Here is a 27,226-nt window from a genome sequence, read left to right as displayed (position 1 = left end):
GTGTATATATAAAATATATCATATATCAATAAATTATTTTCCAGCTGCTTTGGGAAAATCAAATTGTCCTCTTATGTTATATAATGTTCAACTGATGTAAAGAGGAAGAAGAAGTTACCTTGCATTGATCTTTTTTCTGCTAACGTGAACGTCTGGGCATACTTTGGATTTTAAGACCTTACCAGAAAGCAACAACTAGATCAAATGAATGTAGTGTGTGATATGATTAGTGAGGAGATGCTGTCATCTTTGCATTCCACTCTGCACATGGGGTGCCGACTCAACCAACTGAGCTACCCAGTGCCAAAAGTTACTGCTTTTTATGTCAAAGTGGGCCTGTTTTTAAAAATCTCTAAATGGAAAACTGCTTGCATGCGTAATTGAAAATGTAGTTGTGTGATTACATTGTGGCTGAGGATGCAAGTAATGTGAAGATGAAAGGTGAATCAAACAGAATTGTAAGGCTAGTAAGGACTTAGATATCTAACCATTATTTCCTATCAAACATAGTGCGTGCAGACAGCATTTATTTTTCTAACAACAGTGAATAAGAGGTTTTGTATATATATATATATATATATATATATATATATATATATATATTCAGCTCAACTGTTTTCCTAGAATGAACTAAACTTAGTGATAAATATGCTGCCATCTTAAGGCAACACTTTATGGAGAAAGTATGAAACTTTGAAAATGAAATGCTATTACTCATACTTTCTTTTAGAATTACATACCTAAACCAAATTTTAGAGATGGTTTAGATAGGTTCACTACCACTTCTCTTTTATATGACAGAGTATAATCAGTGAAAAATGTGTTCTACCAAATGGTTGAGAAGGATGTTAAGGGATTAAACACTGTCTCCTGTGAATGGTTTCTAGGATGTCATTGGCTGTCATGTTCAAACTACTCACTGGCATCTTGAAAGTCCAGATCCTGGCCGTTGAAAGCTTTGGTCAGGCGGTGAATGATCATCCTCAACTGCATTATTTGTTGGCGTATTATCATGTCTGGTTTGGTGATGTCGATTTCAAGTTCAGGGTTGTTGATCTGACTGGCAAGGCCATCACCCATCACCTCAGGCAGGTACCTGGTTCAGATACATACTTATTTAACTGGTGGATTAAACTTATTTTGTTTCAGCTCATGGTAACACCGGTGGCGGTTCAGCAAAAGTTGGTAGCATAGCTAATGTTAGATTAAATTTCCCTTATTTTCTAGAACTCTATTGCCTTATAGTGTGGAGATTCACAACCGGACTGGGAGAAGTGAGAGGAAAAAATGCTACATTTTGGTATAGACCGAGAAGTGCTGTATTAATTTGACTTGTTCTGTAAAGCACTTTAACGGGAGAGAAAAAGTGTTGCGTAAGTGCCATTCATTCCGCATTAAATATTTCTCACGCTGCAGTGTGTGGCTTGTCTTAAAAGAGACACTCTCCTACTGTAGACATTAGAAAACTCATTTTCTCCAGCTTGCTGAGTGACAAGTTCCACCAGAATTGCACAAAGGTGCTGCATACTCAAAAAAACCTTCAACTGAATGTATCACTGAGCAAAATCTATTTTAAGTCTGCCTGAATAACATGATTTTTCAAACAATGTGCCATGAGATTTTGCTGATTTGTGTCAAAATTTGAGTGATCCTCAGCTCTGGGCTGACAAGTATTAACACTGCATAAATCAAAGCTTAATACAAACGTGAAATGGCAGTGCTTTACTGTGTCATTTTTGCCCAAAAGGATGAGGATAGAATCATAGAAACCTGAGAAAATATCTTAAAGTATTTCCAACAAGCTCTTGTGCTTGGCTGGGGTGGTTGATAAAGCAAAATGTATCAAAGTACAATAAAAACAGAGTTTAGTTAAGTAAAGTTAAGTATAAAAGTTTTCTTATGAACATTTGCCATGCATTCATTATCGTGACAATATTGGATGGCTGGAAATACATGGGTTATTTTGAGCATTCCTCAATAGATTTATATTGCTTACCTGGCACGACTTATGCCATTCCAACACTTATCCTCAGCCCCTGCTCCAGTGGCCACTCTTATGTTGCAGAGAATATTTGGGAGAGAAACCCAGTATGGCTGCATATCTCTCAGTTTTATGACCACATCAGACACCTGGGGCAGAATTGACAGGAGTCAATTTGTGAGCTTTTATGTCTTTCTCCAAGATAATAATATCCAAACAAGACAGAGAGAAAAACTCTTGCTGCCTCAAAAACCAATTGCAGTGCTCAGTCATCCAACTTACTCATCCATCCAAACATTCATCCCCCTGTAATCATTCCATAGTTGTCTGTGCAAAGGTGAAATTAGCAGCAACACAAAATTAATTGCCCATGATGAGTAATGGCTTCTCTGTCAAAATATATCTCTATGAATGGGTCAGACAAGGTCACTAAAGAGCTTTGAAAAGAACACAAACTCAGGTGGGCAAATACTTACCAGCTTTGCCATTTTGTTAGAGCTGTCTCCCAGCCTGTCCTCGACTGTAACCCTTCCTCTTTTCATGCTTTCCTCGACGCCTGTGCTGCTTGTTCCTCCTTCCCTGAGGTTACCACATGCCTGGAACAACTGAGGAAAGAGCATTTGAAAAAAAAAGACAAAAGTGGAAAGGAGGGTGAGAGAGAAAAACATGTGAAGGGGCCAAGTTAATAAAAGCTTTATTGGAAGCACGACAGCATGATTGTGCAGTCTTGACATTTGCATTAGTGACTTTCACCAACAACAAAATGATTTTTTGTTGAGCCAACTTATATTTAAGTGACCAAAAAAACGTTTGAATATATAAGTACAAGCAAATCTCAGCACACACATTTGGTATTGGTTATCTTTATGACCCCAAGAGTGAATGAAAACATTGAATTAGAAAACTGATTCACAACTGCGGGAGCATTACTTGTCCCTATGAGCTTTACAGTTTTTGAATGGTCTACAGGGAATACTGTGAAACTGCAGTAAATCTGTCGTCCAATCTGCTCTGCTTAGATGAGCAACAAATCTTTGAACATTCATACGTAACTATAAAATCATCCTGTGTCAAGTTTCTACTAAAGTCTCTCTGTATAACTGTGGTTCAAAATAGATCGAGTGGCTCCAGATATTTAGATAGACATATCGTCGTTGTTGTGTCTGAATGTATGCAAAGAGCCCAGCATATGGCTGTTAACATTAGCAGATTATGTAAGTAGGAGATAATCTGTGAACACTGTGAACATCACTTGGCATCTACCAACACTTTCCCCAAACGATGACGATCAGAGGCTGAAGTCATGTGTTATTACCAGACTGAACCAGGTCAGAGGTAGTTTGATAGGCTATGGTTCACCTCACCTTTTTGAAAATCTGCACAGAGGAAGCTTTGTCTTTCTTCACACCATCGACCCTGCTATCCACCTTCACCAAACAGCTCAGTAAGTTTTTCCCTGCAGCCAGTCGCTATTAAAGATCATATAAAACGGCTGCCCAAACACCATTAAACAGGGACGTGAAAGCTTGGCCTACTGACTCTGACATGACTCACATCCCTTTATTTGAAACCAGGTATGTAGGGCAGTACAACAGACTTAATGTAGTGGGAGAATAGATATTAATTGTATGAATAAAGTAGGGGTGAAATAGTGATATTGAATGCTATATTTTAAACTGTGAGTCAAGGTAGAGAATTTCCATCCCCACATCACTATCATTACTGCTTGACAAAATAAAATCAATATTTTAAAGCCTTTGGAAAATTGGTTAAATCACCTCCTAAACCCATGACTAAAAAAGCACCTCTCTTTAGAGTAAGAAGTAGATCGAGAAAATAGTTTTTCAGGAGTTTTTGAAATATATTGTATGCCATTCTGTGGGTGAATGTTTGTCAATTTCATTTTGATTTGCTCCCTAAAGTTGGAATAAAAGAAACGATTAAGTCTTACAAAAGATGTGCTTTTGTGTGTGAATGACTGCCATCATCCCACAAAATGATCAGTTTATGCTATAAAGTTGGCCTAGACTGGCTTATAGCTGTTCCAACCAGTAGCCACTTTTTTTTACACTTTTCACTAAACTTGTATTTTTCTCTTGGGTAATGTTTTTATTATGCCTATGGCAATATGCCACAAAACACACTGTATACCTGCAACCTAATTTTAGAATGGCATTCATTTAGAACCTGTGACATTAGTTGACTCCCAGAAGTAAAGTTGGTAACAGACGTGTCCATTATTGAGTAGTCAAAGTAGTTGCACAAAATGAATTGCTTAAGAATGGGTAGATCATGCCTTTTGGGTTTTCGCCTTATCTTAAATGTATTTTGATAACGTTTTCCTGCATGTAAAAGGTCTGCAGAGTCACGGGCTTAAGCACAAAGTTCATACCAAAAGGAAATATTTTCTCCTGCAAAAGACTGCCGAAAATGACTCATTTGTCACTCAGGCTTTTCCTACGTCTTTAGATCACAATGAAACACAATTATATGATAAATGCTTGATAGCAGCTGCTCATTTGTTTTGCAGTCCACCAATTTTTAGTAATCATCTGACCGATCAGAGCAGACTTGGCTTTTCAGCTGGAAGGCACAGGAGTTCAAACAGATCGTATTTCAGATAAAAACAAGTCTGAAGCAAGGCTGCTGCAGTGTACAGAATGAGAAAGAATATGTATTTTTGAAAAATAAAACACACGCTTGTACATCCCTCAAATACAATGATGCATTTTCAACTAATTATTATAAGATCTGACACAGCATGGGTATTGCTGTTCCCATGGTTAGAGGGTGTCTTAGGTCTAAATGGGTAATAGTGAAACACCAATGGAGTTGAAGGTATGTTGTATAGTATAGATACAATATCTACTTTGTGTCATTGATTAAAATGTACAATATCATGGAGTTGCCATGTAAGACATCAGTAAGGGATTAGTACAATTCCAAAATGGTGATACAACAGTAGTTTTGACATATGAGTTAAGCAATGTGGCTCAAACAAAAATAATATATGTTATTCATTTCTATGTTTCCTTGAGTGTGTTTATGGTCATATCCACTGTTTAAACCTGTCTGTGTGTAACAATGTGCAGTCTAACCTTGCTGTTGATCATCTGTATGTTATCCGTCATGGTAAACATGGCTTCTGAAATACGATTTGGGATGGAGAGGATCAAACTATCCATGGTATCCAACCGCTGCGTAGCCACATTCAGCATTGATTCTACAAAGACACAAGAACAGGCAAGAAGAAAGTGTGAAATATTTCATACGGAGTGCATCATTGTGCTGGCTAAAGGCTTTTAACTAACATTTGCCTAAATTAGATCCATGTGTGAATGTGTGTGTGCTCCCCACCTGCTAGATTCCTCCACTCACTGTTGAGGTCAGCTTGGTTGGCTAAACAGCCCTTCATGACATTGCTGCAATAGTTGGCACAAGGCTTTGCAGAGGGCATGCCACGGCAGTGGGGACAGTAAGTCATTCTCATCATGGCCCGTATGCACTCCTGGCTCAGTGGCACCTTAGGTAGGGAACAGATAAAAATAAACATGCCACCTGGATGAAGAAAAACACTGCTTCATTTAGCATTTAAAAAACAACAAACCTTAAAGCACAAGTTGATTAAGCTGTACATTTGATTACTTTAACTATCAAAACTGTTAAAAGTTCTGTTATTTCACATATTTTCACTTAGATATCTAACAAAAGTCTACAGTTTTAATCAAATGTGAAAACAGAAGTGCACCTTTTAGTTAAGACAATAACAGTTGCAGAACAGTGGGAGATCATCTCCCACAGTGACCTTCTTTTAGTTTGCAACAGACTTTCTTTCAACACGGTTTCCTTGGAAACTACTAAGGGAAAATTTGCTTTTTCTTTCACAAGTGATGAAAAGGCTGTGACATTGATACAAGTATTCTCAGTCCCTCACTCTGTCCTTCCTGCCTCTTCCATTTCTCTCCCTGTCCCAAAAGGCTGTTCCCAAAGGGAAAAGGCCTTCGTGCGTGAAAAGTGAAACTGGGTTAATACCAGTAAGCTCTGTTCACAAGAGAGTAAAGCTATGCATACAAAATCTCAGGAAGTATGGGGTGTGTGTGTGTGTGTGTCTGGGAGAAAGTGGGAGAGAGATGGAACAAACCCAGCTATGCATACAAAGCTCTTCTAAGCTGACATCTGGGCCAGTATGATGATTTTCCTGGAAACTGCTCCTCCAACAGCAAAGTCACAATTAAAAGAAGATTTGAATAAAAATATACAGTAAAAATAGGACAATGGGGATCTGCTAGGAAAGTAGAGTTGCAGGTATTTTACAAACCTTACAGTAGTCACTAGATGATAAAAGATCAAGTTAAGTGGATCTAAAAGTAATAATTCTTAACCCGAGAAAAGGCTACTTAAATGGTTAGTAGTGATGTTTTACAATATGTTAAACATCTTTCAAAATATAAAAGATTTCTAAATGCAAAAATAATAAAAAAAACTGTTTTGGGAAGGAAGAGGCAGCTATGGTATGCGTCCAGAGGTGATTAAATCCCTCACAATCAGCCATTAAATCACCAAACAGCACCAGTTTCTGTTATCTTTGTTATCTAAATGTTGTTCACCATGTCCAGTATCCAAGAAAAAGAAATAAAGAGTTGGTTGATGATAAATTTCAGTGTTGTTTCTCTGTCCCTACTCTTTGCAGAGTTGGTAACCACTAATTATGAGCCATATATCTATATGTGTTGTATATATACACATATATGCAGTATTGCATTCATTATCTGTGGGTATATTACCCCACTTTCCTAAAACGTACTTACTAAACTTACTTTTTCTTATTTTTTACTTTGAGCCGTGCACAGTATTAAATGTCATATCACACTTTTCTGAAAAGAAATCAACAGAAAAAAAATAAAATCTACCAGGATAAATTTGTAAATGCATCTCTACAAAAGTAATAGGCAATAATTTCCAGTTGCATAAGGAGGGCAGTATAAAGTGAAGCATGTAACTCAGAAAAGATATAACCGCATTTTAAAGTCACATGAGACATGAGTCAGATTCTCATTCCTCCACTTATTTTCTTTCCTCTTCCCATCCAAATCCTACCACTCATTAGCCAGGGATGAGTCAGATGATTTCTTTTTTTTGGTGAGAGGAGTCAGAAAGGAGAGCATGCAGGGATCACTAAGGAAACTGAAAATTAGAGAGACAGCGGCATGATTAAAAAAAAGCTTTGAAATTCATAATGTGAAAAACCCGATTGTGATGTTGATTAAATGCTTATCAAGAAGAGGTAATTGTTAATCAATTTCCCATTGTTTAATCTATTTGAGCAAAAAGGAAGAGCCCATTCAACTTCCTAGAAACTTTCTAGATTGAGATCACTCATTAACACTGTGAAACAGAACTGGTCTTGCTGACTGTCATTGTGGATCAATTTGTTCATATTCAGATATCAGAAAACCCCAAACATGACAGCAGGCATTGCACATTAATTAAGAGGTTGCCTAGAACTACTAAAATGAATGAGGACTTTGTTGTGCTTCATCCACTTGTTGCAAATGAGGGCAAGTAACATCATTGTCAGTGACAAATAAATCCAAATACAATTTTGATTTGTTGGAGTGAAATATTTCAGTTTTTCAAATGTGAAACTCTGGACTGGAGTTAAAGCCAAAAGTTGTTCATTTTGGCCTCACAGTTTGCAGCTCTATTAGACAACTTTTATGGACGCTACTTCAAATGGGCCTAGGAGTTAAACAACTGCTGTTTCAGCACCACAAAATGTAAGCCTACGTGCATACAGATTTCTCTATGCTGACTTATCAAAAGATATCAAGAGATACTTTTAAGTTTGACAGTATTCCTTTGATGTTTGCACAAGTGTCTCTTTGATACCCATTACTTTTCTTATCCCTGCTTCACCTTTACAACATACACCCCATACTTGTCAGTACGATCTGTATTACCCACTGCTCTGTCTCTCAGTATTATTGCTTGGGATTTCTTTGTAATTTCTAATAATATGAGAACTACCCTTCCCTTCTTGTGTTAGAGAGTGAGATGATACAGACGTATTGCCTCCAGAGTGAGCTCTCCTGCACGTGGCCTACTTCCTCCATTTCCCTACCTGAGGGAATAAAAAAGTCCAGAAAAAATAAGGACATATCGAGTGGTGTAGCCAAGAGCAAAGCAAGGGAGAAAATAATGTACCGCAAAGAAAGACTTCAGGTTATGTCTCAGATCTCTTTTTTTCTTTTTTTTTACAAAAAGATCTCTAAAATTATTCATTTTACCTCTGCTTTATCTCACTCAGCTTTGCTTTATCTGCTGCTTCCTTATGAGATACCCTTTTATCACCCTTCACAGCACCATCTTATTTAAATATGCCCAATCAAACTAACACATAGCAAGGACTCATGTCATCTCTCCTCCAAATAAACTCCTGTGAAAGACATCAGGAGCACACACATACCTTGACAGAATTCTGATTTAATCTCTGCTGCTTTACACTCAAGGAGTGTAACAGCTTCCTGAGCAGCATGCAGTAAACATCTTCTGTCGCTGGTCCCTTTAATGTGGCAATGCATCGCTATAAATAGGAAACTTTTCCTCATTAGGGTCCCAGTAAATCAAAGGTAGAATTACGAAGAGTTGGGGAAAGATTTAAATAAATATATCAAGCTAAGAAGAGCAAGAAAGGGGAATAATAGATAGAGAAGAGCAGTAAAATATAGACTGCCAGAGGAAAAGAGAGAAAGTTGGATTTATTTTGTTATCATCTTCTTTGCTTCCTTTCTCCTAACTATCTTGTTTGTTTCCATCAAATAACATTGCTGGCACAATTTACATAATTACAGCAGAACTGTGACTGTCAAATTGGGAAGATAGCAACAGGTTGACACCAATTATGAATGTAAAATTTGACTTTTTTATATTACCTCCATTTGAATTGTAAATAGTGAAATAGTCTAATGAACTTTGATGGTCCAAAGATTACACATTTGTTGTTTTTGTCCAGCTGAAAGAACCTAACTTGGAAAGTCTTTTTCACAAAGACCACCCAAGTGTGCCCATAGTGACTATTCTCACAATGCAGAGTGTTGTTGCCTTCCCAAGATAAGACTAAAGACAATCCATAACCTCATTCAGAATGCAGCTGCTCCAGTGACCTGGCATTAGCTCCGAATGACATTCTGTAATTTTGTGAAAGCTGTGCTAATTATTTACTCCTTATCCCCAGCCACCATCATTTAATGAGCACATTGATCAATGTCCTTCAGAACCAGCAAAGTGACCAGGTAATGTCATCAAAGATGAGTAATGATAAAGAAGAAATGATTGTATGATGAGGTGTGTGTGATTTCTTCAAACACTAGTACTTGTACTTTAAGTACAAGTATACTACGACCAATTGTTCAAGGGAGCTGTAAACTTGAAGGCAAATGAATGCTCACATGTTAGAAATCATGAAGAAAAAATTCAACTGTCATGTCTCCTGCTATGTTTGATGGGTTGTATGGGTCCCTTTTCAGTATAGGCTATCCAAGCTGTCATTTCAGTGCTGCGTCTTCTTGTTCCCCTGCTAACTGCAAGGTTGTGCTTCAAAGGCTTTGCTACGAGATAACTGAGAGAGATACTGCTCATCAGATAGTCTCATCCTCAGTATGTGCCTCCTTCAGTGCCAGCCAGTTCACATACATCTCAGTAAGAAGTAGAAAAGATCAGCTGAAATCTTTTGTTGACATGTATCCAAACGTGTGGTCCTCTTTTCTCTCGCCATGTCATTTCACACCTACATACAGTGTGATCTTGTAATACTGTATCACAGAAGTCATTGCAATATTCATATCTGAGGCAGCAATCTGTTTGCTAAAAGCATGTATTTCTCACAGGGTCATGGCTCTCACCACTCTCCTTCCCAGTGTCTGGCAGGTAATATTTTTCACTCGGGCATCAATACTGGTGAGCTCCCTAAAACGATTCCTCAGTCTTGCTCTGATCTTAACCTCAGTCTGGTCTTATGTACAGAGGGAACCATTTCTCATGGGACATATTAACCCTCCCCGCAGCTGGTGGAGACATTTTTCAGTGTGGAGTTGACATTAACTGTTGTTGCAGGGGCTGATTGTCCACGCCACAGGCCATACGTTATGCAGCCTCTCGTTTTGACAAACATTGATCTGCCACTGGTTCATACTGTGCATGTGGAGGCCTGTGTGCAAGTGCATATGCGTGGGTGAGGGTGTGTGCACGTGTGCTTAGGAGTTACCAACAACGAGAGGAATGTTGAGCACTACGTAGAGATGGATGCATACTCCATTTGCATATGAAGAATGAATCAGTGAAAATGTCAAAGGCTCATAGCTTTGCATCAAATTAGACACCAGGAAATCTTTCTATTCGAGGAAGCTGACTATCTATTTGATAAAATAATACAACAAGTTGCTGAAAAAGAAGAAAAAACTGGACTATATCTTCAATTGGAAGAAACATTATATGTAGGGCTGAAGTTTTACCTGAGAGACTTTGCGCACCACTTCTCCACTGATCACCAGTCCCTGGATAAACGAGCGTGCAGCCACAAATGTGCGAGTGACCTGTACTGTCATTTTACGGGGTGTGTCTCCGAAAGGCCTTAGTGTCTCCATCTGCTTGGACACACATTCCAGGTAGTCCTCACCTGTAATCAACAGACACATTTATCAAAATACTTATCCAGGTAAAGAATCTGAATAAACCCACAGATTTTGCTGTAAAATAACACGATTTAAATGGGCAAGATGTGTTTTTTTTTCTTTTCTTTGTTTAATGCTTTCCTGTTATTACCATAAAACAACTAAAGGAAAAATCTGCTGAAGCGCTTCATCTTAATTGTGTTCATACTTTGCCTGTGTCATGATCTTAGATCCATCCTCTCCACCACATTCACTGATTGGTCTTACATGACAGAGACGTGAGACATAATTTTCTTTATTGAAAAGTCAATCAGTCCAATGAGTGTTGTGGGAGAACTAATGATTAGCCAATCAGCTCCATGAGTGAGACTAATGCTGTTGCTGTGCAGTTTTGAAGTGCTGTCAGACAGTGAGCAGCAACAGTAATGTTTTAAAGTCAATGGTTGTTTGTCTTCTTGCACTTCTGAGGCATCGCTGTGGCATTACAAATGCACAAGTGTTCTCTGACAAAACAAGCATGTTGGCGTGGCTGCACTGCTGTGTACAATTAGAATGACAATAAATTCCGCCAGAATTGCAGGTTCATGGAGATTTGTTAAAGAGTATCAATTTTCCCTTCCCAACAGAAATCAATCAACATGGATCAAATGTCAGACTGAAGCTGGGAACACAGTGAAATGAGATGGCACTTCTGTCTGATATGGGGTAAGTACATTCTATGTCTCACAACTGAGGAACAATAGCTCTAGGGTAAAAAGTAATATATCTATGACTGTGGCAGTAATTTTATATTGCGTAAATGTACCTATTGAATATTGCTTGTTTGCCTGGGAGAAGAGCTTCTCCAGCAGCTTAGCCCAGAAGTCATTGAGCACCTCCTCCAGGTTGACATTGGAGCTTCGGTAGTAGTGCCTCAAATCTGCGTAGAGGTCAGAGAACACCTGGGAACTCTGGTAATATAGAATGCCGTAAGTTGAAGTAAAAGTCTCCTGTAGACTGACACTGGAGCGGTTGAGCAACTCGTTGAAGTAACCTGAAAAACAAACAAAAAATGTTAATAGTTTAAAAGCTTTGACTGCAACACACTGGTACCGTTTTGCTCTGTAATATTTCATTCATGTATTTACAATGATATATTTATCATTTTGTGCTACAGTACTGTGCGCTTTTTGATATGTCACATGACTATCACTCTATTTCGTGCTTTCAAACAACTTTCTGCACACAGTCAAGCAGATGAGCAGTCAAAAACAGAAATCCAAACCCTACGCCAATGTTCTGAACTTTCGTCAGCCATGTTTACGTGCAAGTGGAGGGTAGGTATATCATGTAGATCCACTAATACAACAAATCTCAAGGAAAAAAAAAGGACTCACTCTGAATATTTGAAGCTTATAACCGATAATTAGTGCAATGCTGTTGCATTTGATTTTTTTTGTTGAAACCTTTTGTGGTTCTTAAAACAGATTTTATGTCAAGGGGTACCCACAGTTTACCACACAACAATTTTACATACATTTTGTGTGTTAACAAGATTATAAAATTAGGTTATTTTCCTGCCAAGAGTTTGACAGAAACATCATTGTGCCCAGACCATCCACCTATTCATGCATTTGCACTATATTTTCACACTCAAAATAAATGGAATAGTTATAGTGACGGCTTGCATTTTTTATCTCTTTCACCGACAGTGTGTGTATAAATGTATATGCCTGTGTGTGTGGGTGTGTGTGTATGGCAGGAGGACAGAAACTGTAGTTTGCAGTGTTTACTTCGTTGGTGTCTTATCTTTGCCAGCCACTACCCAAACTCTAAAGGAAATGGAGAAAAGAGGTTGCAGCTGCAACGAGGGGGCAGTCTTCTTTTTATTGGCTTGTGCCCCTTTAGAGCTATTTTTAAACACATTATGTGCACAATATTTAAACAAAATTGAACAGTTTCATTTAACGGTCCTGACAAACATAGGGAAAAGGTTAAGTCAAGTTACATGGTAGAAAAACTGTGGTAATGGTACAATCTCAGCACTTGCAGTTATCATTATATTATGTGAATTTGCTAAGCCCATAATGACCCATCTATGCAGCATTATCTAAGCACTGGCCTTGCTAGATACCATATCTCTGTTTTGTTTCCCCTTTCATTAATAAACAGCAACCAACTTGCTTCCCAGCTGCAGTTGTTTGTGGCTTTCTTCTAGTCCTTTCACACGCTCCAAGATAAAAGGTCCTCTCTTGTTGGAGCTGTAGATTTGAGAAGATTTATTCACCACTAAATGTTAGCAGATGAACACTCCTGTGAGGTGTGACTCATATTTAATCCCACTGGCAGACGAGCAATCAGTACACGATATTATGTTGTTTTTTTTTTTTGCTTTGTGTACATGTGGGCCATGTGAAAGTGGCCATTGTTTGTACAGTAAGTACTCACAGTGCATCTCAAAGCTACACCTCATCATCTTGGAAACCTCTAGAAACACTTTTATGTCAAGCTCTTGTCTATATCGTGATACATTAAGATCACAGTCTTGAATCACAGTTTCTTATCATGCCCTTCGGCACTTTTTTCATTTTGGTTCACTCTTGGAATAATGAAGAAGTGATTTCCAAACCAAACTCATAGTAAGGTTGTTGAAACTCTTGTGAAGGGTTGGCTTTTAAATGTTCCAAGAGACAGATTATTAATTATGATTATAAAAGGAAGAAACAACTTTATTCAGGATGCTTTTGAGTTTTGATCGCAATAAAAAAGCAAAAGTTCTTCAGATGTTGCATTTAGCATTTAAAAAATGACAGAATTTTCTGGGCTGGTACACAGTTTCACTCTGTTAAGGAACATCAAAGCCCTTTTCTGATTTCAGAAGAATATAGTTGGATTTTCTGCCCTGAAGGCATTCTTGTCCAGTGACTTGGCCACCTTCCTGGGTGTGGTCATTTCGGTTGCAGACATTGCAGACTCAAGTTGCTTAAAGCCAAGCTCACTGCTTTGGCTGGCATTATTTAAAAAAAAAAAAGTGGGAACTCTTCAACGACTAAGTTTTTGCTGCCAAAGTATAGCTATCTTTAAATTCTTAATATAGTTTCCAGTTTCCTGTAAGGATGCTTTCAGATAGGCAGTGGCTGCCGCTCTGTCTCCTCCACCCACCTGCGCCCTGCCTTTCGAATAAAAGAATAAAGCAGACTGTTGTGAACTGCTGAAATAACATGTTGTGCAGTGAGGAACCACAGGAATCGGTCCCCACCCTCCCCCCCACCACCCATGTGATCGCATGTGATTTTTCTTAGATGATATTACTTGTTGACACATGCAGCAATACTAAATAAATCAAGCGTGCAGCAGCTGTATGTTCGGTGGTTATTTATCAGCAGCTGTATGAGATCTCCCCAGAGAGCATGATCCTCTGTTCACTGATATGTCAACATTCAAACTGTATGTAAATACAGCTCGGAACCAGCCTCGAAATACCAGAATAGAGGGAGGTGTTTCTATGCCACTGACAGGAGAAAACATATATCTTGAAATCTAAATTTCCAAAAGTCAGCAGAAAAGCACATGAGAAGACAAAAACTAGCTCAGCACGCACGTGTGTATTCATACTATCCAGAATACACAGTAGGCTACAAGGCAGACGGAGAGATAAACAGGAAGCTGCTGTGACAGGTGCAGATTTGCTTTTAATCCCCATTTAAATCTATTCCTGATGTGTTTGTTCAACCGAACTGCAAAATGTCTGGGTTGATGAAATGGATTGTGGAAGATCTACTGTCACAGGTAGTTTTCTCCAGTAAATTGATTATCAGCATTTTCGTTTATAGTGCTAATTTGTTTGGGGCATGTTTTTTTTAACCGCCTTGGGATCACCGCACATGGAGGGCAGATCTCTGCTGTCCAGTTCTCCTCTGCCTTTCAGTGCAAGTGAGTAATGACCATCATTAGTATGACAAAAAACCTCTGTGCACGTGTGTGCACTTGTCTGTTTTGTGTGTGGAATGACCTTCCACATTCGTCATCTGTTTGTGTCTCTGTAGCACAGGGAGCCACAAGCCAAGCCCCTCCTTTTCCCACCCTTTCTTTAATTCTCACCCGCAATCCTCCACCATGCCCTAAAGCCGCCCCGCTCTCTCTTCCTTCTTCTCCTCTTTAGGAAAGAAGTGATGGGTAAGGATGCTTGATTGCCTATATTCCAGTACACAAAATGTGGGGGTGGCCAAAGTGGCGGCATGCAAAAGCTGGCAATAATTAGAATTAGAATTATCAACACTGATAACTGCTTCTAATTCTTCTGATTTCAATTATACATGTACAATTTAGTCATTTATATTTACATCAGAAAGTCATTTAGAATTATTATATAATTTGAAACTCAATCAAAAATTGTTTTTGCTGAGTCTGCTCACAGCTATTTACTGAGCACAAAACTTTTATCTGCAGAGGACGACAGAAGACATGGAAGACACAGAGCAATTACTGTGGGTCCTGCCCACAGTGGATGGAAAAACAATTTATTACTCACAACTAACTTTGTGCTGACTTTATAGACTTTAAACCATTAGGGGGGAAAAAAAAACCAACAAAATGATACTTTAAAGAAACAGTGTGCAACCAACAAATCTATGTGTGGGAAAAATTATGGAGACTCCGAGGATATAAAAACACCCTCTCAAGATCCAGTGTTTGATTTGTCTACCCCGGGCTTCCCATGACATGTCATGACATGCCTATGTTAGTCTATGGCACATTACGTTGATATTTCACAATAAAGCCTGAAAACATGTACATTAATAAGATTCCTTTACTGCTCTCCACTGCAAGACAGAATCTGCCATGCTACTGATGATATTTCCTCTCCTGCCGGGCAGTAATGACACTGATGCCCATGACATAATTATGCTAACAGCAGGCACTGTTGATGAGGAAAGAAATGTCTTGTGAGGGGACTGGATTAGATTGGCAGATGATATTAAAAACCTCTGACTCTCACACAAGTTATTGGAATCCTGTCTTATACTACATTTCCCATAGTCCTTTCACTTTTCTACTTTGCCATCCCTTACTCTTCTACTTCACTCTGACCCACCAATGGTCGGAGTTAGAAGACACTGCCCTACAAAAAATATTTGCCAGACAAAACATTGTCAGCTCACAATTTCTGAACATGAATTTTGAACCCACTACATTTTCTTTTAGATGTGGACTAACCTACATACTACAAGTTTGCTGGTAAGATTGGTCTGAGACTACTATAGAGGCTAAGGTGAATCAAGAGTGAATTTCAATTGCTGACAAAATATCAGAGCAGAAAAGTTCAACTCAATTAAACTTTCAGCAGTTAAAGATAATTTTCAAATATTGTGGATGAACAAAGGAGGGAAAATGCAGAGGACAGTTAATCATCCACGTATTTTCTATACCCGCTTAATCCAAATGTTGGGTTGCGGGGGGGCTGGAGCCTATCCCAGCTGTCATTGGGCGAGAGGCGGGGTACACACACTCCTTAGGACAATTTTAGGGACACCAATTATCCTAACATGCATGATTTTGGACAGTGGGAGGAAGCCGGAGAACCCGGAGAGAACCCACACATACACGAGGAGAACATGCACACTGCACACAGAAAGGCCCCAGCCGGGAGTTGAACCTGGAACCCTCTCACTGTGAGGCTCAGGTGCTGACCACCACACACCGTACATGCAAATGTAAATGCAAGTGTGTGAACACAGGTTAAGAAATAGCAGTTTAGAAATAGCATCAGTTCACCAGGGTACGCATATGCATGTTTATTAGCCATGTGCTTGTTTTTCCTTATTATAAGCCCCTCTCTTGTGGAATAAGCTGCCAGTAAATGTCCGGGAAGCAGACACCCTTTCCACTTTTAAGATTAGGCTTAAAATTTTCCTTTTTGATAAAGCTTATAGTTAGGGATGGCTCAGGTAATCCTGAAACATCCCATAGTTAAGCTGCTATAGGCTTAGACTGCTGGGGGACCTCATCTGTCACACCTTTCCTCACTTTGCTCTCTTTTCCCCCTGTTTAATTTCTGTTTGATTTTATGTACATGTGACATTATTGTGGATATTAACTTGTGTTTCCCTGTTCCAACAGGTATCCTTTGAATGGCGTTATGGTGTTTTTCCCCCCTCTTTTCCCTCTTTTCTGTCTTCTCATACCCCAGCTGGTCGAGGCGGATGGCCACCCTTCCTGAGTCTGGTTCTGCCAGAGGTTTCTTCCTGTTAAAAGGGAGTCGTTCCTTTCCACAGTCGCCACAGGCACGCTCAGGACGGGAGATTGGACTGAAGACAAGTTTCGGTGCAATCTGTTGGTTTCCTTAGCTAGGATATTATTTTTTGGCTCTATATGAATTAATTGGATTATGATTACAATGAATTGAATTCCAATTGGCTTGAATTGGACTATATTACTTAAGTGCCTTGAGATGACAATTGTTGTAATCTGGCGCTATATAAATAAAATTGAATTGAATTGAATTAATGAGGCACTATATTCTAACTGATTATTTGGTTAACCTAGTTTAAAAATGGAAATATAACATGATGGACTTAATGAAAGGGAACCTGTACCCTCTCAAAAAAAAAGCTTGATCTGAGGTAGTGAATTATAATGTGATTTTATCTTAGTGTAATCAGTTATATAAATTGTATTGCATTTATATTGATACAAATCTCCTAATGTTATGCAAAGGAATTCCAAAGTGGATACAGATTTAAGGTTTCAGCAAGAAGAATGCAAAAATTGGGATGATGTTACCAGCACCAAAAATGTCTATTTTTTATTTCAAGATCAAATATCAAACAACAAAAAGTCTGTGCTATTAGGGTTCTGTAAGTGACAGTAAAGCATCTTATCATGGAATATGAATAAATCAGATGATGCTGCAGTACTGCGATTTGCTAGTGCTTTGGTCACAGACAATTATTTCATCCCTTGACTGCATATAATAATGCCAGTTGGTGTCTCCAACTGAGCTTTCAGTTTACCCCTTTACCATCATCATATTGTAGCTTTGACACACATGCACAGACACACACACACACACACACACACACACACACACACATCCTCTTAGAACAAGCTAAGTGAACTGTGCACGCCTTAATGACTTTCTTCCTGTGGTGAGAGGGGAGTTAATGATTTCATTCGTAATCACTCTTAAATCCAGGCCACCTTGACATGTCAGATGCTTATTCTACCTGTATTTCTATGTTCTTTATCTCACTGCTTCTAAGCATGATTTAACACATGCACACATTCATTAAAGCACACATAAAATCTGTCTTGAACATGCAATTGCTTCATTGTTTGTCTCAGGGTCTTTTATAAAACAATACAGAGCTTTGAAGAAGAGCCTCTACCTCTACCTTGACCCCCGTCTTTTTAATCCCCGTCTTTTTAATCATCTTTCACCAATCTTTCTCTGGCTTGTGTTATTGACAAGACACCCTGTTTAACACATATGCACAGTGATTTTTCTATAGCTGCTAATCACTGACGAATCTCAAGTTACTTTCTCACATGAATGCATTAACTGACCCAGTCTTGTGTCACACATTCCCACAAAATATCTGGTAACATTTATTGCTGCTTAATAAAGTAAGATTCCCATCCAATAGACAAACTGGTCTGCGATTACAATTGTAGGCTGACAAAAGAGAAAAGAAAAACTTTTATGACTTGTCTGCTCACTCTCTGGTCTCTGGTGAAACGCTTTCTGGTATTTGTTTCCTCTAATTGCCAGTTATCCCCGCCCTGCATGTGCAGGAAATGATTTGCTTGGTTGGGAACATGTTGGAACACTAAAAATACTTTGTGAAATGTACAATCTAAGTTATGGGAACTGCTTGATTTCTGAATTATAAGGGCGCTGACACTACCAACAAAATAAGAAGGGAAAAAATGTAAATAAGTGCCAATGATGACAAAGAAGTGTAAGAATACTCACACAGAGGGCTATTAATATCAAACTAGCAGCAGAGCGTGACAGATCAGCTAAGTTTTGGCAGTGACAAAACAAATGGGAGTAGGAGAGGAATAGGAACTGCAATGGCAGCAATTACATATGTCTTTAATATCTGACAGTCTTTATTTCCTTTTTTCTCATTTGACAAGTGCTAAATGGTCATATTAGCTGTATGGTTCTTTGGCAGGAAAGAGCGACAGAGAGCGTATGGCAATGCACATGCCAAGAAAAGAAGAGGAGAAGAGGTGGTAGAGCTGCATTAGGAAACAACACTTTAAACCACTAATATCATAGACATCATGCTCAGGCTATACATTCCTATAAATTGCCATATCTTTAAATCATGATGGATTTCTCCAACGTTCTTGACTCAAAATGACCCTGACAGATAGGTACGTTACATTAAGCAAGTCATTGAGAAGTTCTTGTTTTAGTTTAGAAATTATAACCCCCAGATTCAGTTTTTACAATCTAGTTGGTTAGGGTTAAAAAACATAATGACTTTCTTTTGAATAGAACCTCCCGAACATTTATCATATGTCATACCGTCTCTATTTTATTAGCATACTGTTATATGAAGTCCCAATAAAAGGCACAAAACTACACGAAACAATTGAAAAGTTTGAAATCAATGCAATGTATCTCATAGGACATAAGTTAGGAAATTTGTAAAAAAAAATTAAAATTAAAATAAGCATTGTACAGAGTTGTGATGATATGTTTTTGTAGTTGTGATAAAGTAATTTGTATTTTGGGGTGGAGATTTATCATTGCAGGTGATAAAACGGGACATGATGTTTCTGTTACAACAAACACGATGATGTGCGGTAGAGGGGAGGATTATATACTTGATGATTTGATGCTTCAGGACTGTTTGGCATTGATAGCAGATAGCAATTAAGTCCGTGCGGTCAATGTGCTTGGAATGGCAAGAGTCTGCCAGGACATCGGTGTACAATACCAAGGGAGCAGAAGTGAGGAAGCGCTGACAAATTCAGCTTGACAGAAAAAGGAACTCTGCACCGTTTTCTTTTCTAATTTAATGGTTTGTCTTTCAAGTCCCTCTCTCGCTATGTCTCTGGCAGCCTCAGAGAGATTTAGCACTGCCAAGAAAGATAGTGTTCATCATGACAAATATCCCACCAGCTGATCCTTGAACGTGAGGTAATTGTGTCCTGTTCAATACTTCTGAACGTTCGGAATATTTCTACTTACATTTTTTTGTTATACTTTGATATATGGTGGTAAACTTAGTACTGTGAAAACACTATTAGCTCTTTATTAGCTAATGGTGCTACCATTCAGTACCCTGCAGTTCTCCACTGCTTCTTAATTTTTCTCTGATAAAAGATATTTCTCCTGAACCTTATCCTCTCCTGGTCTCTCTGATGCATACCAGGCTCATAACAACGAAGTTGTAATCTGTAATGTGCTTTTAAATTTTTCTGTCCCTTCAACCTAAAAAAGAAATCTAACTTTTTAAAAATCTAGTTGTAGTTCTAGAAGCTCAAGTTGCCAACATGCAACTTGTACATTAAAAGAGTCAAACAGACACCTATACAGTGAGAGATTTTCTAAAAGTGGGAAATTAATGAGGGTAGACTGGACTAGATATTGATCAAATGTTTTAGTCACAGCAACAATCCATCCTCTCACAACAATTAATTGGGATTCTTGGTTTCCCCCCCTTAGCTTTTTTTCTCTTCTTGTGCAAGGACAATGAAAAAATAAACGCAGCAGGCATGAACAAACACTGTTGTCCTGAATACAGTAACTGCACAAATGGTGATCTGGGAGCCATTATACTGTTTATGAGTCAGACTGACTCTCCACAAATAACAACACTTATCACCCAGGAACACTGCAAGAACCTTAGCAAGAATGTAGATGCTATTACAAGGTCCCTCATATTAAACAAGCCGACACATCACGTAACGCATATTATTTATCAACAAGGCGTTCAGTGGAAGCCTTTATTCCACTTTCTCTCCGTGTTTCTTTTGACTTTCTCTGGCTGCTATTACGCACCATTTACGCTTGCCGTTTCTTCTTCTATCCATCTGGTTCTCTTTTTGTTTTCCCCCCATACTCCAGACCAATACTTACCCTTCCCTATCATTGTCTTTTTTTTCCATTTCTATTTCAATTTACTTCCCACAGCTTGTCCCAATGCTCTTCTTTCTCACAAACTCTTCGTTTTCCTTCCATGTCTCAGTCTGTCACACTTTCATTTAATTCTCCCAAGGTGCCATCGCTCCTATAGTGAATGGTGTGTTTGACGTAATTAGGCCAGCGTACACGGGTCCCCACTGACATGATTTGCATGCAAATGAAATGAGCCAATCAAGCACTAAGAAGGGAGCAGATGTCCTTGTTTCTCATGACATCATCAGAGGTGACCCCGAAAACAGGAAATCAGAAAGCAGGTGGTTAGAGGTTTCATGCAACCATTGATGTACTTGAAAAAAATGGATGGGGTCACTGTGACATCATCTCTGGTGGGCAGACTACCATTTTCATTTAGCCATCACGATCTTGATTATTTCAGAGCAAAATATGACAATATGGAGCTGGAGAGTGAGACCTCTCTTTAAGTTCTAATATTTAATAATACATGGATTAATTTTAAGAAAAGGTCACCAACACATTGATATGGGGAAGAAAATTGAATTGGGTTCTACTGGAGCTAGTCCTAAATACAACAGACATTTTGATGACACAGTGAATCTTTATTGCATCTAGAACTCTTTCAACCCCTCATGCACACTAATGTGTAACAAGTCCTGATCATACAGTAAATTAATGTTTTTCACCTGTAAATTGCGTGTATATTACAATTCCCTATAAAATGTTCTCAATATTGTCTATTTGAATTGTTATCATGATCTCACAGCCTATCTGAGGGGTATGCAGAGCTCTACTTAATTGAGTGACTAAGCAAGTCCCATTAGAAATTAGTGTAACCATAAACCAACCATCCAACCAGTATTTTTCAAATCATATCAATGTCAGTGATACAGACTATAGAGCTGAAATGTGATGGAACATACAGACCAACCGACTCAATTAGTCAGGTTGGCCTTGGAACACACTATCCATCAAGGCCAACATGAGCAAAGTAAAGACTTCAAGCTATGAGAGCAACAGGATGAGGACAGGAGTTCGCAGTTGTATGCAGAATATTTCAAGGTCGGCGTAGCATGGCTCACATGCCATGTAAATATATTTGACTCTCAAATGTGACAGGGAGTCGAGCACTAGTTTTATCTAATGCGGTTTTGTCTTTTGCTCTTGTCATAGAAAGAAGACATGAATGCTGATTCGTACAAAGTGAAACTCATGCTTCTGAATTATGTAGAAACAATACAAATGAACACATGCTCATACACAGGCAAAGCTTTTCACACACATATCCAGATGTCACTGATGGCACGTTGAGGCCAAACGCCACCTGCCATGTATAAGGCCTCCGTCTGTCTCACACACCTGGCTGCCATCTAACACACAGCTCCCTTTGGTGCCATCACTCTCTGTCCTCCTTGACCTTTTCCCTTTCACTTTCATAACTAACCATATCTGTCTGTTTACCTCTTTCTCACCCCTGGCTACCACTGCCCATCTGCTGTCTTAAACTTTCACTCTTACTTGTATGTATGTGTTCTCTCTGTATGTTTTATTCTTTCACACGTTTCTTTTTCACCTACTTTATCTGTCTAAATATCTTCCTTGCAACTATGTGCAGCAAAATTGTTTAACCTTATACATTGTTTGTAAATTATAGTTGAATACAAAGTAAATCATTCACACATACCCATACTGTACACAAAATCCCTTTCAGTCACACAAATACACTGCAAATTATAAAGATATGCATACAGACACGCATTTGCATGCTCATGTACATACAGTGTACAAACTCTCAGGTCCAGAGTCAGCTGTATGCAAACATGCAAGTCCTCTAATCTGCGGCTTAGTTGGTGCTTCTTCCAAAGTTCCTGGACCCAAAAACGCCTAGCCTGACTGGGCTGGAACAGTAACACCCTGCACTTAGCCACATGGCGCTAGTTAGTCCACACCCTGCTAAACACAGCCAGATGTGCAGGGACTAGAAACATGGTACAATGTCACTTTATGGTCTTGTGGCCTGAACAAAAAAGCTCTTCTCGGGACATGTCTGGGAAGCAGGTAATCATCAGCCATTCATAACCATATATGGTCTATCTGCTTAAACTATTCAGGTGCTTTCTGTCAAACAAACTTAAACTTTTAAGAGTGACAACTTCATCAACAGTAACAGTTTAAATGTAGCCTGAAATAGATGTAACTTGTTCTATGTTTCACTTTTAAACTAGGGTTATAAACAGGATGTCTTTTGCAAGAATTGCCAGATCCTGCCAAATTTCTAGTCATGTGGCAGCAAATGTGACATATCACGGTCCATTTAACCCCAGTCTATTGCTCCGCTCTCTTTAAGGATGCAGCCTACTGCAGATGGTTTTTTGGACCTTAAGGTCACACATTTCTCCTTCTGTCAACTCTGCCAATCCCATCTGATGCTTTCAAGGGTAAGATAACAAAATGTGAGTAAACAGGGACAGTCAACGAAACTGAACCGATTTGGAGAGGAGGGGAGAAATTGTGGATTTGTAATCAACACAAAAGAACAATCTAGCAGATTTCTGTTTCAAAGCAACATCACCAACATGTCTGAAGAAAGAAAGGCTCCAAATTATTTAATTGTGAGTCAATGCAAGCCACGTCTTTCTTTTTATCTGTGAATTTATGGATGTGAAACATTGCCATTTTTATAGATAGCAGCTGAGTGACGCTTGAGTGTGTTTGTGAAGACTGTGTTGTTTATTCGTTCTTCTGTGCTAAATTAGGTGTTTTCCTGAATGAGAGAGTTCAAAATCTGTGGGATGACAAAAACTAACTTTGAGAAATTTTGCATGGATTGGACTGTGTTTTTGTGTTTGTAGATTAGTATGTAGTTCCTCTTTGATGCAGTGGCTGTATCGCTTTGGCGCAGCAAAGAGACTGAAAATGAGGGGCCGTTTGAAAGAAGGACACAGAGCCATAGAAGAAAAGCAAACAAATCTCACTCAACCACTAATCCCTGTGATCTGAAAAGGTCAGCCTAAAGTAGCCAAGCTCAGAGTTGCAGATGACAGATCCATTGTCACGGACAGGCCGAGGGGAACAAGTGGAGCACAGAGACACCCTTCTATTAATTGGAGCAAGCTATTAGGCACAAATAATTGTCTTGATGTACCAATGTGCTTACGCTGACAATCCTTTTCTCACACTTGACAAATTGCCATTAAAACCTTATACTATTTTACAGCTCCAAGAACTTACTAGTTACTATGATGTAGAGCATGTCTCAAATCTGCAACATAGAATTAAATTTGGATTTCTTTCACATATCTACAGTAAAGCCTAATGAACCCATGTCTTATTTGATTGTGGGCAAGATTGTGGGAACTCTGACATGACATTTTTCTTGATTATTTTTACTCAGTGTATGCTCTTTTCACAACCTTTAAGTTACATTTTCTTCTTTATTACTTCTCTACAATCTGTTACATAAGGTTGTGCTGATAGTTTTATCAATAAATAGGATTTTGACAGAAAGAAAGAAAGATGAAACAGCTCTGAGCCTTAGGGGCGTGGGTATTGGTTCTCTAGGTGTGTACTGTATGGTTGTGTTTGACACTGGGACCTTGACTGTGGATGTGTTGGGTCCTGTGGATTGAGGGGTGGGGTCGATGACCTACTTTGGCCCTTTGTTGAGTTCCCCCATTCATAGGTGGTTTCTTTGGTGTGGCATTTTGTCCTGCTATGTGGAGGTCTCTACCATAGGTGAGTATAGCACTGCAGCATGGGTTTGCACTTCAATAATGTTAAGTAAGTAAGGTAAATATGTGCCAAAGCCACATCAGTAATAAGAATTTTGTAACAAGGCCTATGTGATGAAAGAAGACCTTGAAATGTGAAACTGTGAGGCAACATAACTCACAGCTTTCGTCTTCTATGAGTCTATTTTCTGTGAATTTTTGGATGTAAAATATTCACATGGTAAGACAGTACTTTTCCCAGCAGAACTTTCCATTTCAACCAAATATTCACTGTTAGCAATACTGCCAGATAGACAGTGTGTGTACGTTTGTGTGTATATATCCTCGTTTTCGTTCCATTAAGCATGTCCAAAGTACACATATATTCTATGCTCTTACTCATTAGCTCACCTTATATACTACCATCGTGAATGCAAAAACTCACCATCGAAGGCCTTTTGCTGTTCAAGAAGTACGGCCTGTAAGGATCGTCCAGAGTCTTTAAGAACTCCTTCTACCTCCATGCGGCTCTGACTCGCCAGTTTTTCCTCCATGTCACTGGTACAGCAGGTGTAACCCTGAGGACAGATGCGCAGGTGCTCCCCTGGCAGAGGGAAAGGTTGAGACAGAGAAAAAAGTGTTGGGAGGAGGTGAAAACAAAAGATAAATTAATTAATAAATAAATAAAAACCTTTAAAAAGTTCCATTGTTCTACTCAGCAGCAAAACTGAGATTGATAGCTTTGGTGCTGCTGCTGCATGAAATACTCGACAGTGACTAACATGACAGCCCCGCATTAGCTACAGCGACTTTGTTTTTATGGCTTTGAACCCAGTTTGTTGGCAGTCAAAGAGGCAGGGCTGCGTGTATTCTCCTGCATGATTACCTGACACAGCAAACCCTTTTGCAATGGGAGCAGTGATGCAGGAACACAGCATTAACTTCCATATACTTTTAATGAACACTCCCGGGGCTTAATTCATAAAAAATGTTCATAGATTTATATCAGAGCTCAGTGTCAGGGTCGTTTCCAACCGTGTGCTTATGGCCAACTGATAAAAGACAATAAGCTTGCATGAGAAAAAAAAAACTTGATTGATAATTCTCACATCAGCTTAAAGTGACAGCTTCTGCCTTATTGTTTCCCTTCAGATTTTGACAGCACGTGTGGGATTTGTGAGGAACAGCCTTAAACTAACTTTTTGGAAGACATTATCACAGCAAGGATGGAGTGCATTCATGCTGTCAATCAGATTATTTTTTGGGACTAAGTAGTAGTTTGACAAACAAAGACAAATGTTCAACTTTGGAGAGCACAGCCGCTGCAATGAATATAGTGTGGCAGGAAGACAGAACTGTGGCTTATTGTAAAAAATAAAGGTTCCGATCTTAAACTACAAGGTAAAAATATACAAAATCTAGTGTATGGTAATCAGTTACTCAAAATTTGATTTAAAAAATCCTCTGATACTGTTAGTTGAATGTTGATAGGTTTAAGGTTAGTTGTTAATGTTGTTAGTTGAACCCGAACCCTGAAAAAATTGAGTAGATATCACTACAGTCAAGGCCCTGCTGAAATCCTATAAAATTGGTATTCCATCATATCCATCAGTGTAACTTACCATCAGAAGCTAACAAAAATGTTTGTAAGTGACATTTTCTACAGATAAAGAAAAGAGCATTTACAAAGAAATTAGAAGAAAAAAAAAGCTTAATTAAAGTTTTTCCTTATATTGACTGAGAAAATAACGATGAGAAATACCATAAAGTTCCTTTCTTGCTATTTATTACGACCTCTGAAACACACTTCAAAAGCAGAGAAACATCACAAATACTGTCGTAGCAGATGTTAGCAGAGTCCCTCCTAAGGCATAGAGGTCACATATGAAATCAGTGTGGGCTGCAATTTATGTGGGTGTATTAGAAGTGTCACTGAATAAATACAGAATATACAAACAATCAGGAACATTAAGTTGAGCATTTCTGGAAATGACTTTAACCAAACTTTAAAAACAGCCATGCACACTAATTGTTTCAGCTATCCACCATGCTGTTGCTGTTTTTTTAACAGACAATTGTGAAAAAAGTGACAAATGTTGGCAATGATACAATTCATATTCATTCCATATTAATGACACAATCACAGTAGCAACACATGAAAGCCTTACATGCTTCTAAACCTACTAACAGCAGTACAGAGTAAACTCATAAGTTGAACTGCAGGAGACGTGTAAAAAAAAAATCTAATTTTTTTTATATGCATCCCAATCTATCTCTCTGTTTTATCCACTGGCGCAACAATGAAGTCTGATATCAGACTGAAATAATATCAGCTAAGTCTGATAGGTTTAATAGCTAGTCCAACCTGCAGTCTAATCACCGAAGCTGTGCTGCTGACTGCACAAGTCTTGAAATGTTAAATTAACACGTCAGCTCACATCACTGAGCTTTACATGGCCTGCATAGAGGCAATTGCAAAGTCAATAAACACACATAAGGGCTGGATTAATGATTTAACATCCCTATGCCTGACATTATCATGCATCTGTCATAACATGAGCTCAGGGCACGATTGTTGGCACAATACGACGACACACCGATGAGAATGATTCTTTTTTATTGTCCAAGCTTGTGATTTCTCTGGACTAAGATTCTCTGGGCAGGCTGAATTAATCAGTGTGCACCATCCATCCACAACCTCAGCTGTGTTTCACTTTGAGATCTCGTGTGAGAAGAATCCTTGTCCTTCACTTATCAGGTGTCAAGC

The 27,226-nt window shown here is 38.7% G+C and overlaps 1 protein-coding gene across 1 annotated transcript in view; it reads right to left on the bottom strand.

Annotated features, from left to right (window-relative positions):
* LOC140269525 (glypican-1-like) overlaps positions 1-27,226 on the bottom strand; it is a 65,759-nt gene that overhangs the window by 3,565 nt on the left and 34,968 nt on the right. Inside the window, exons 3-10 of the mRNA XM_072364671.1 lie at positions 24,905-25,063; positions 11,456-11,683; positions 10,492-10,655; positions 5,339-5,504; positions 5,080-5,204; positions 2,458-2,586; positions 1,997-2,130; positions 921-1,096 (exon numbers count right to left, since the gene is read on the bottom strand). Coding sequence (XP_072220772.1) covers positions 921-1,096; positions 1,997-2,130; positions 2,458-2,586; positions 5,080-5,204; positions 5,339-5,504; positions 10,492-10,655; positions 11,456-11,683; positions 24,905-25,063 — 1,281 coding nt within the window. The remainder of the gene's footprint in view (positions 1-920; positions 1,097-1,996; positions 2,131-2,457; positions 2,587-5,079; positions 5,205-5,338; positions 5,505-10,491; positions 10,656-11,455; positions 11,684-24,904; positions 25,064-27,226) is intronic.

The sequence above is a fragment of the Leuresthes tenuis genome, unplaced genomic scaffold, assembly GCF_036924035.1.
Source record: "Leuresthes tenuis unplaced genomic scaffold, fLeuTen1.0.hap1 SCAF_14, whole genome shotgun sequence".
In the NCBI taxonomy this organism is placed as follows: domain Eukaryota; kingdom Metazoa; phylum Chordata; class Actinopteri; order Atheriniformes; family Atherinopsidae; genus Leuresthes; species Leuresthes tenuis.
This window is presented reverse-complemented; position numbering and strand designations above follow the sequence as displayed.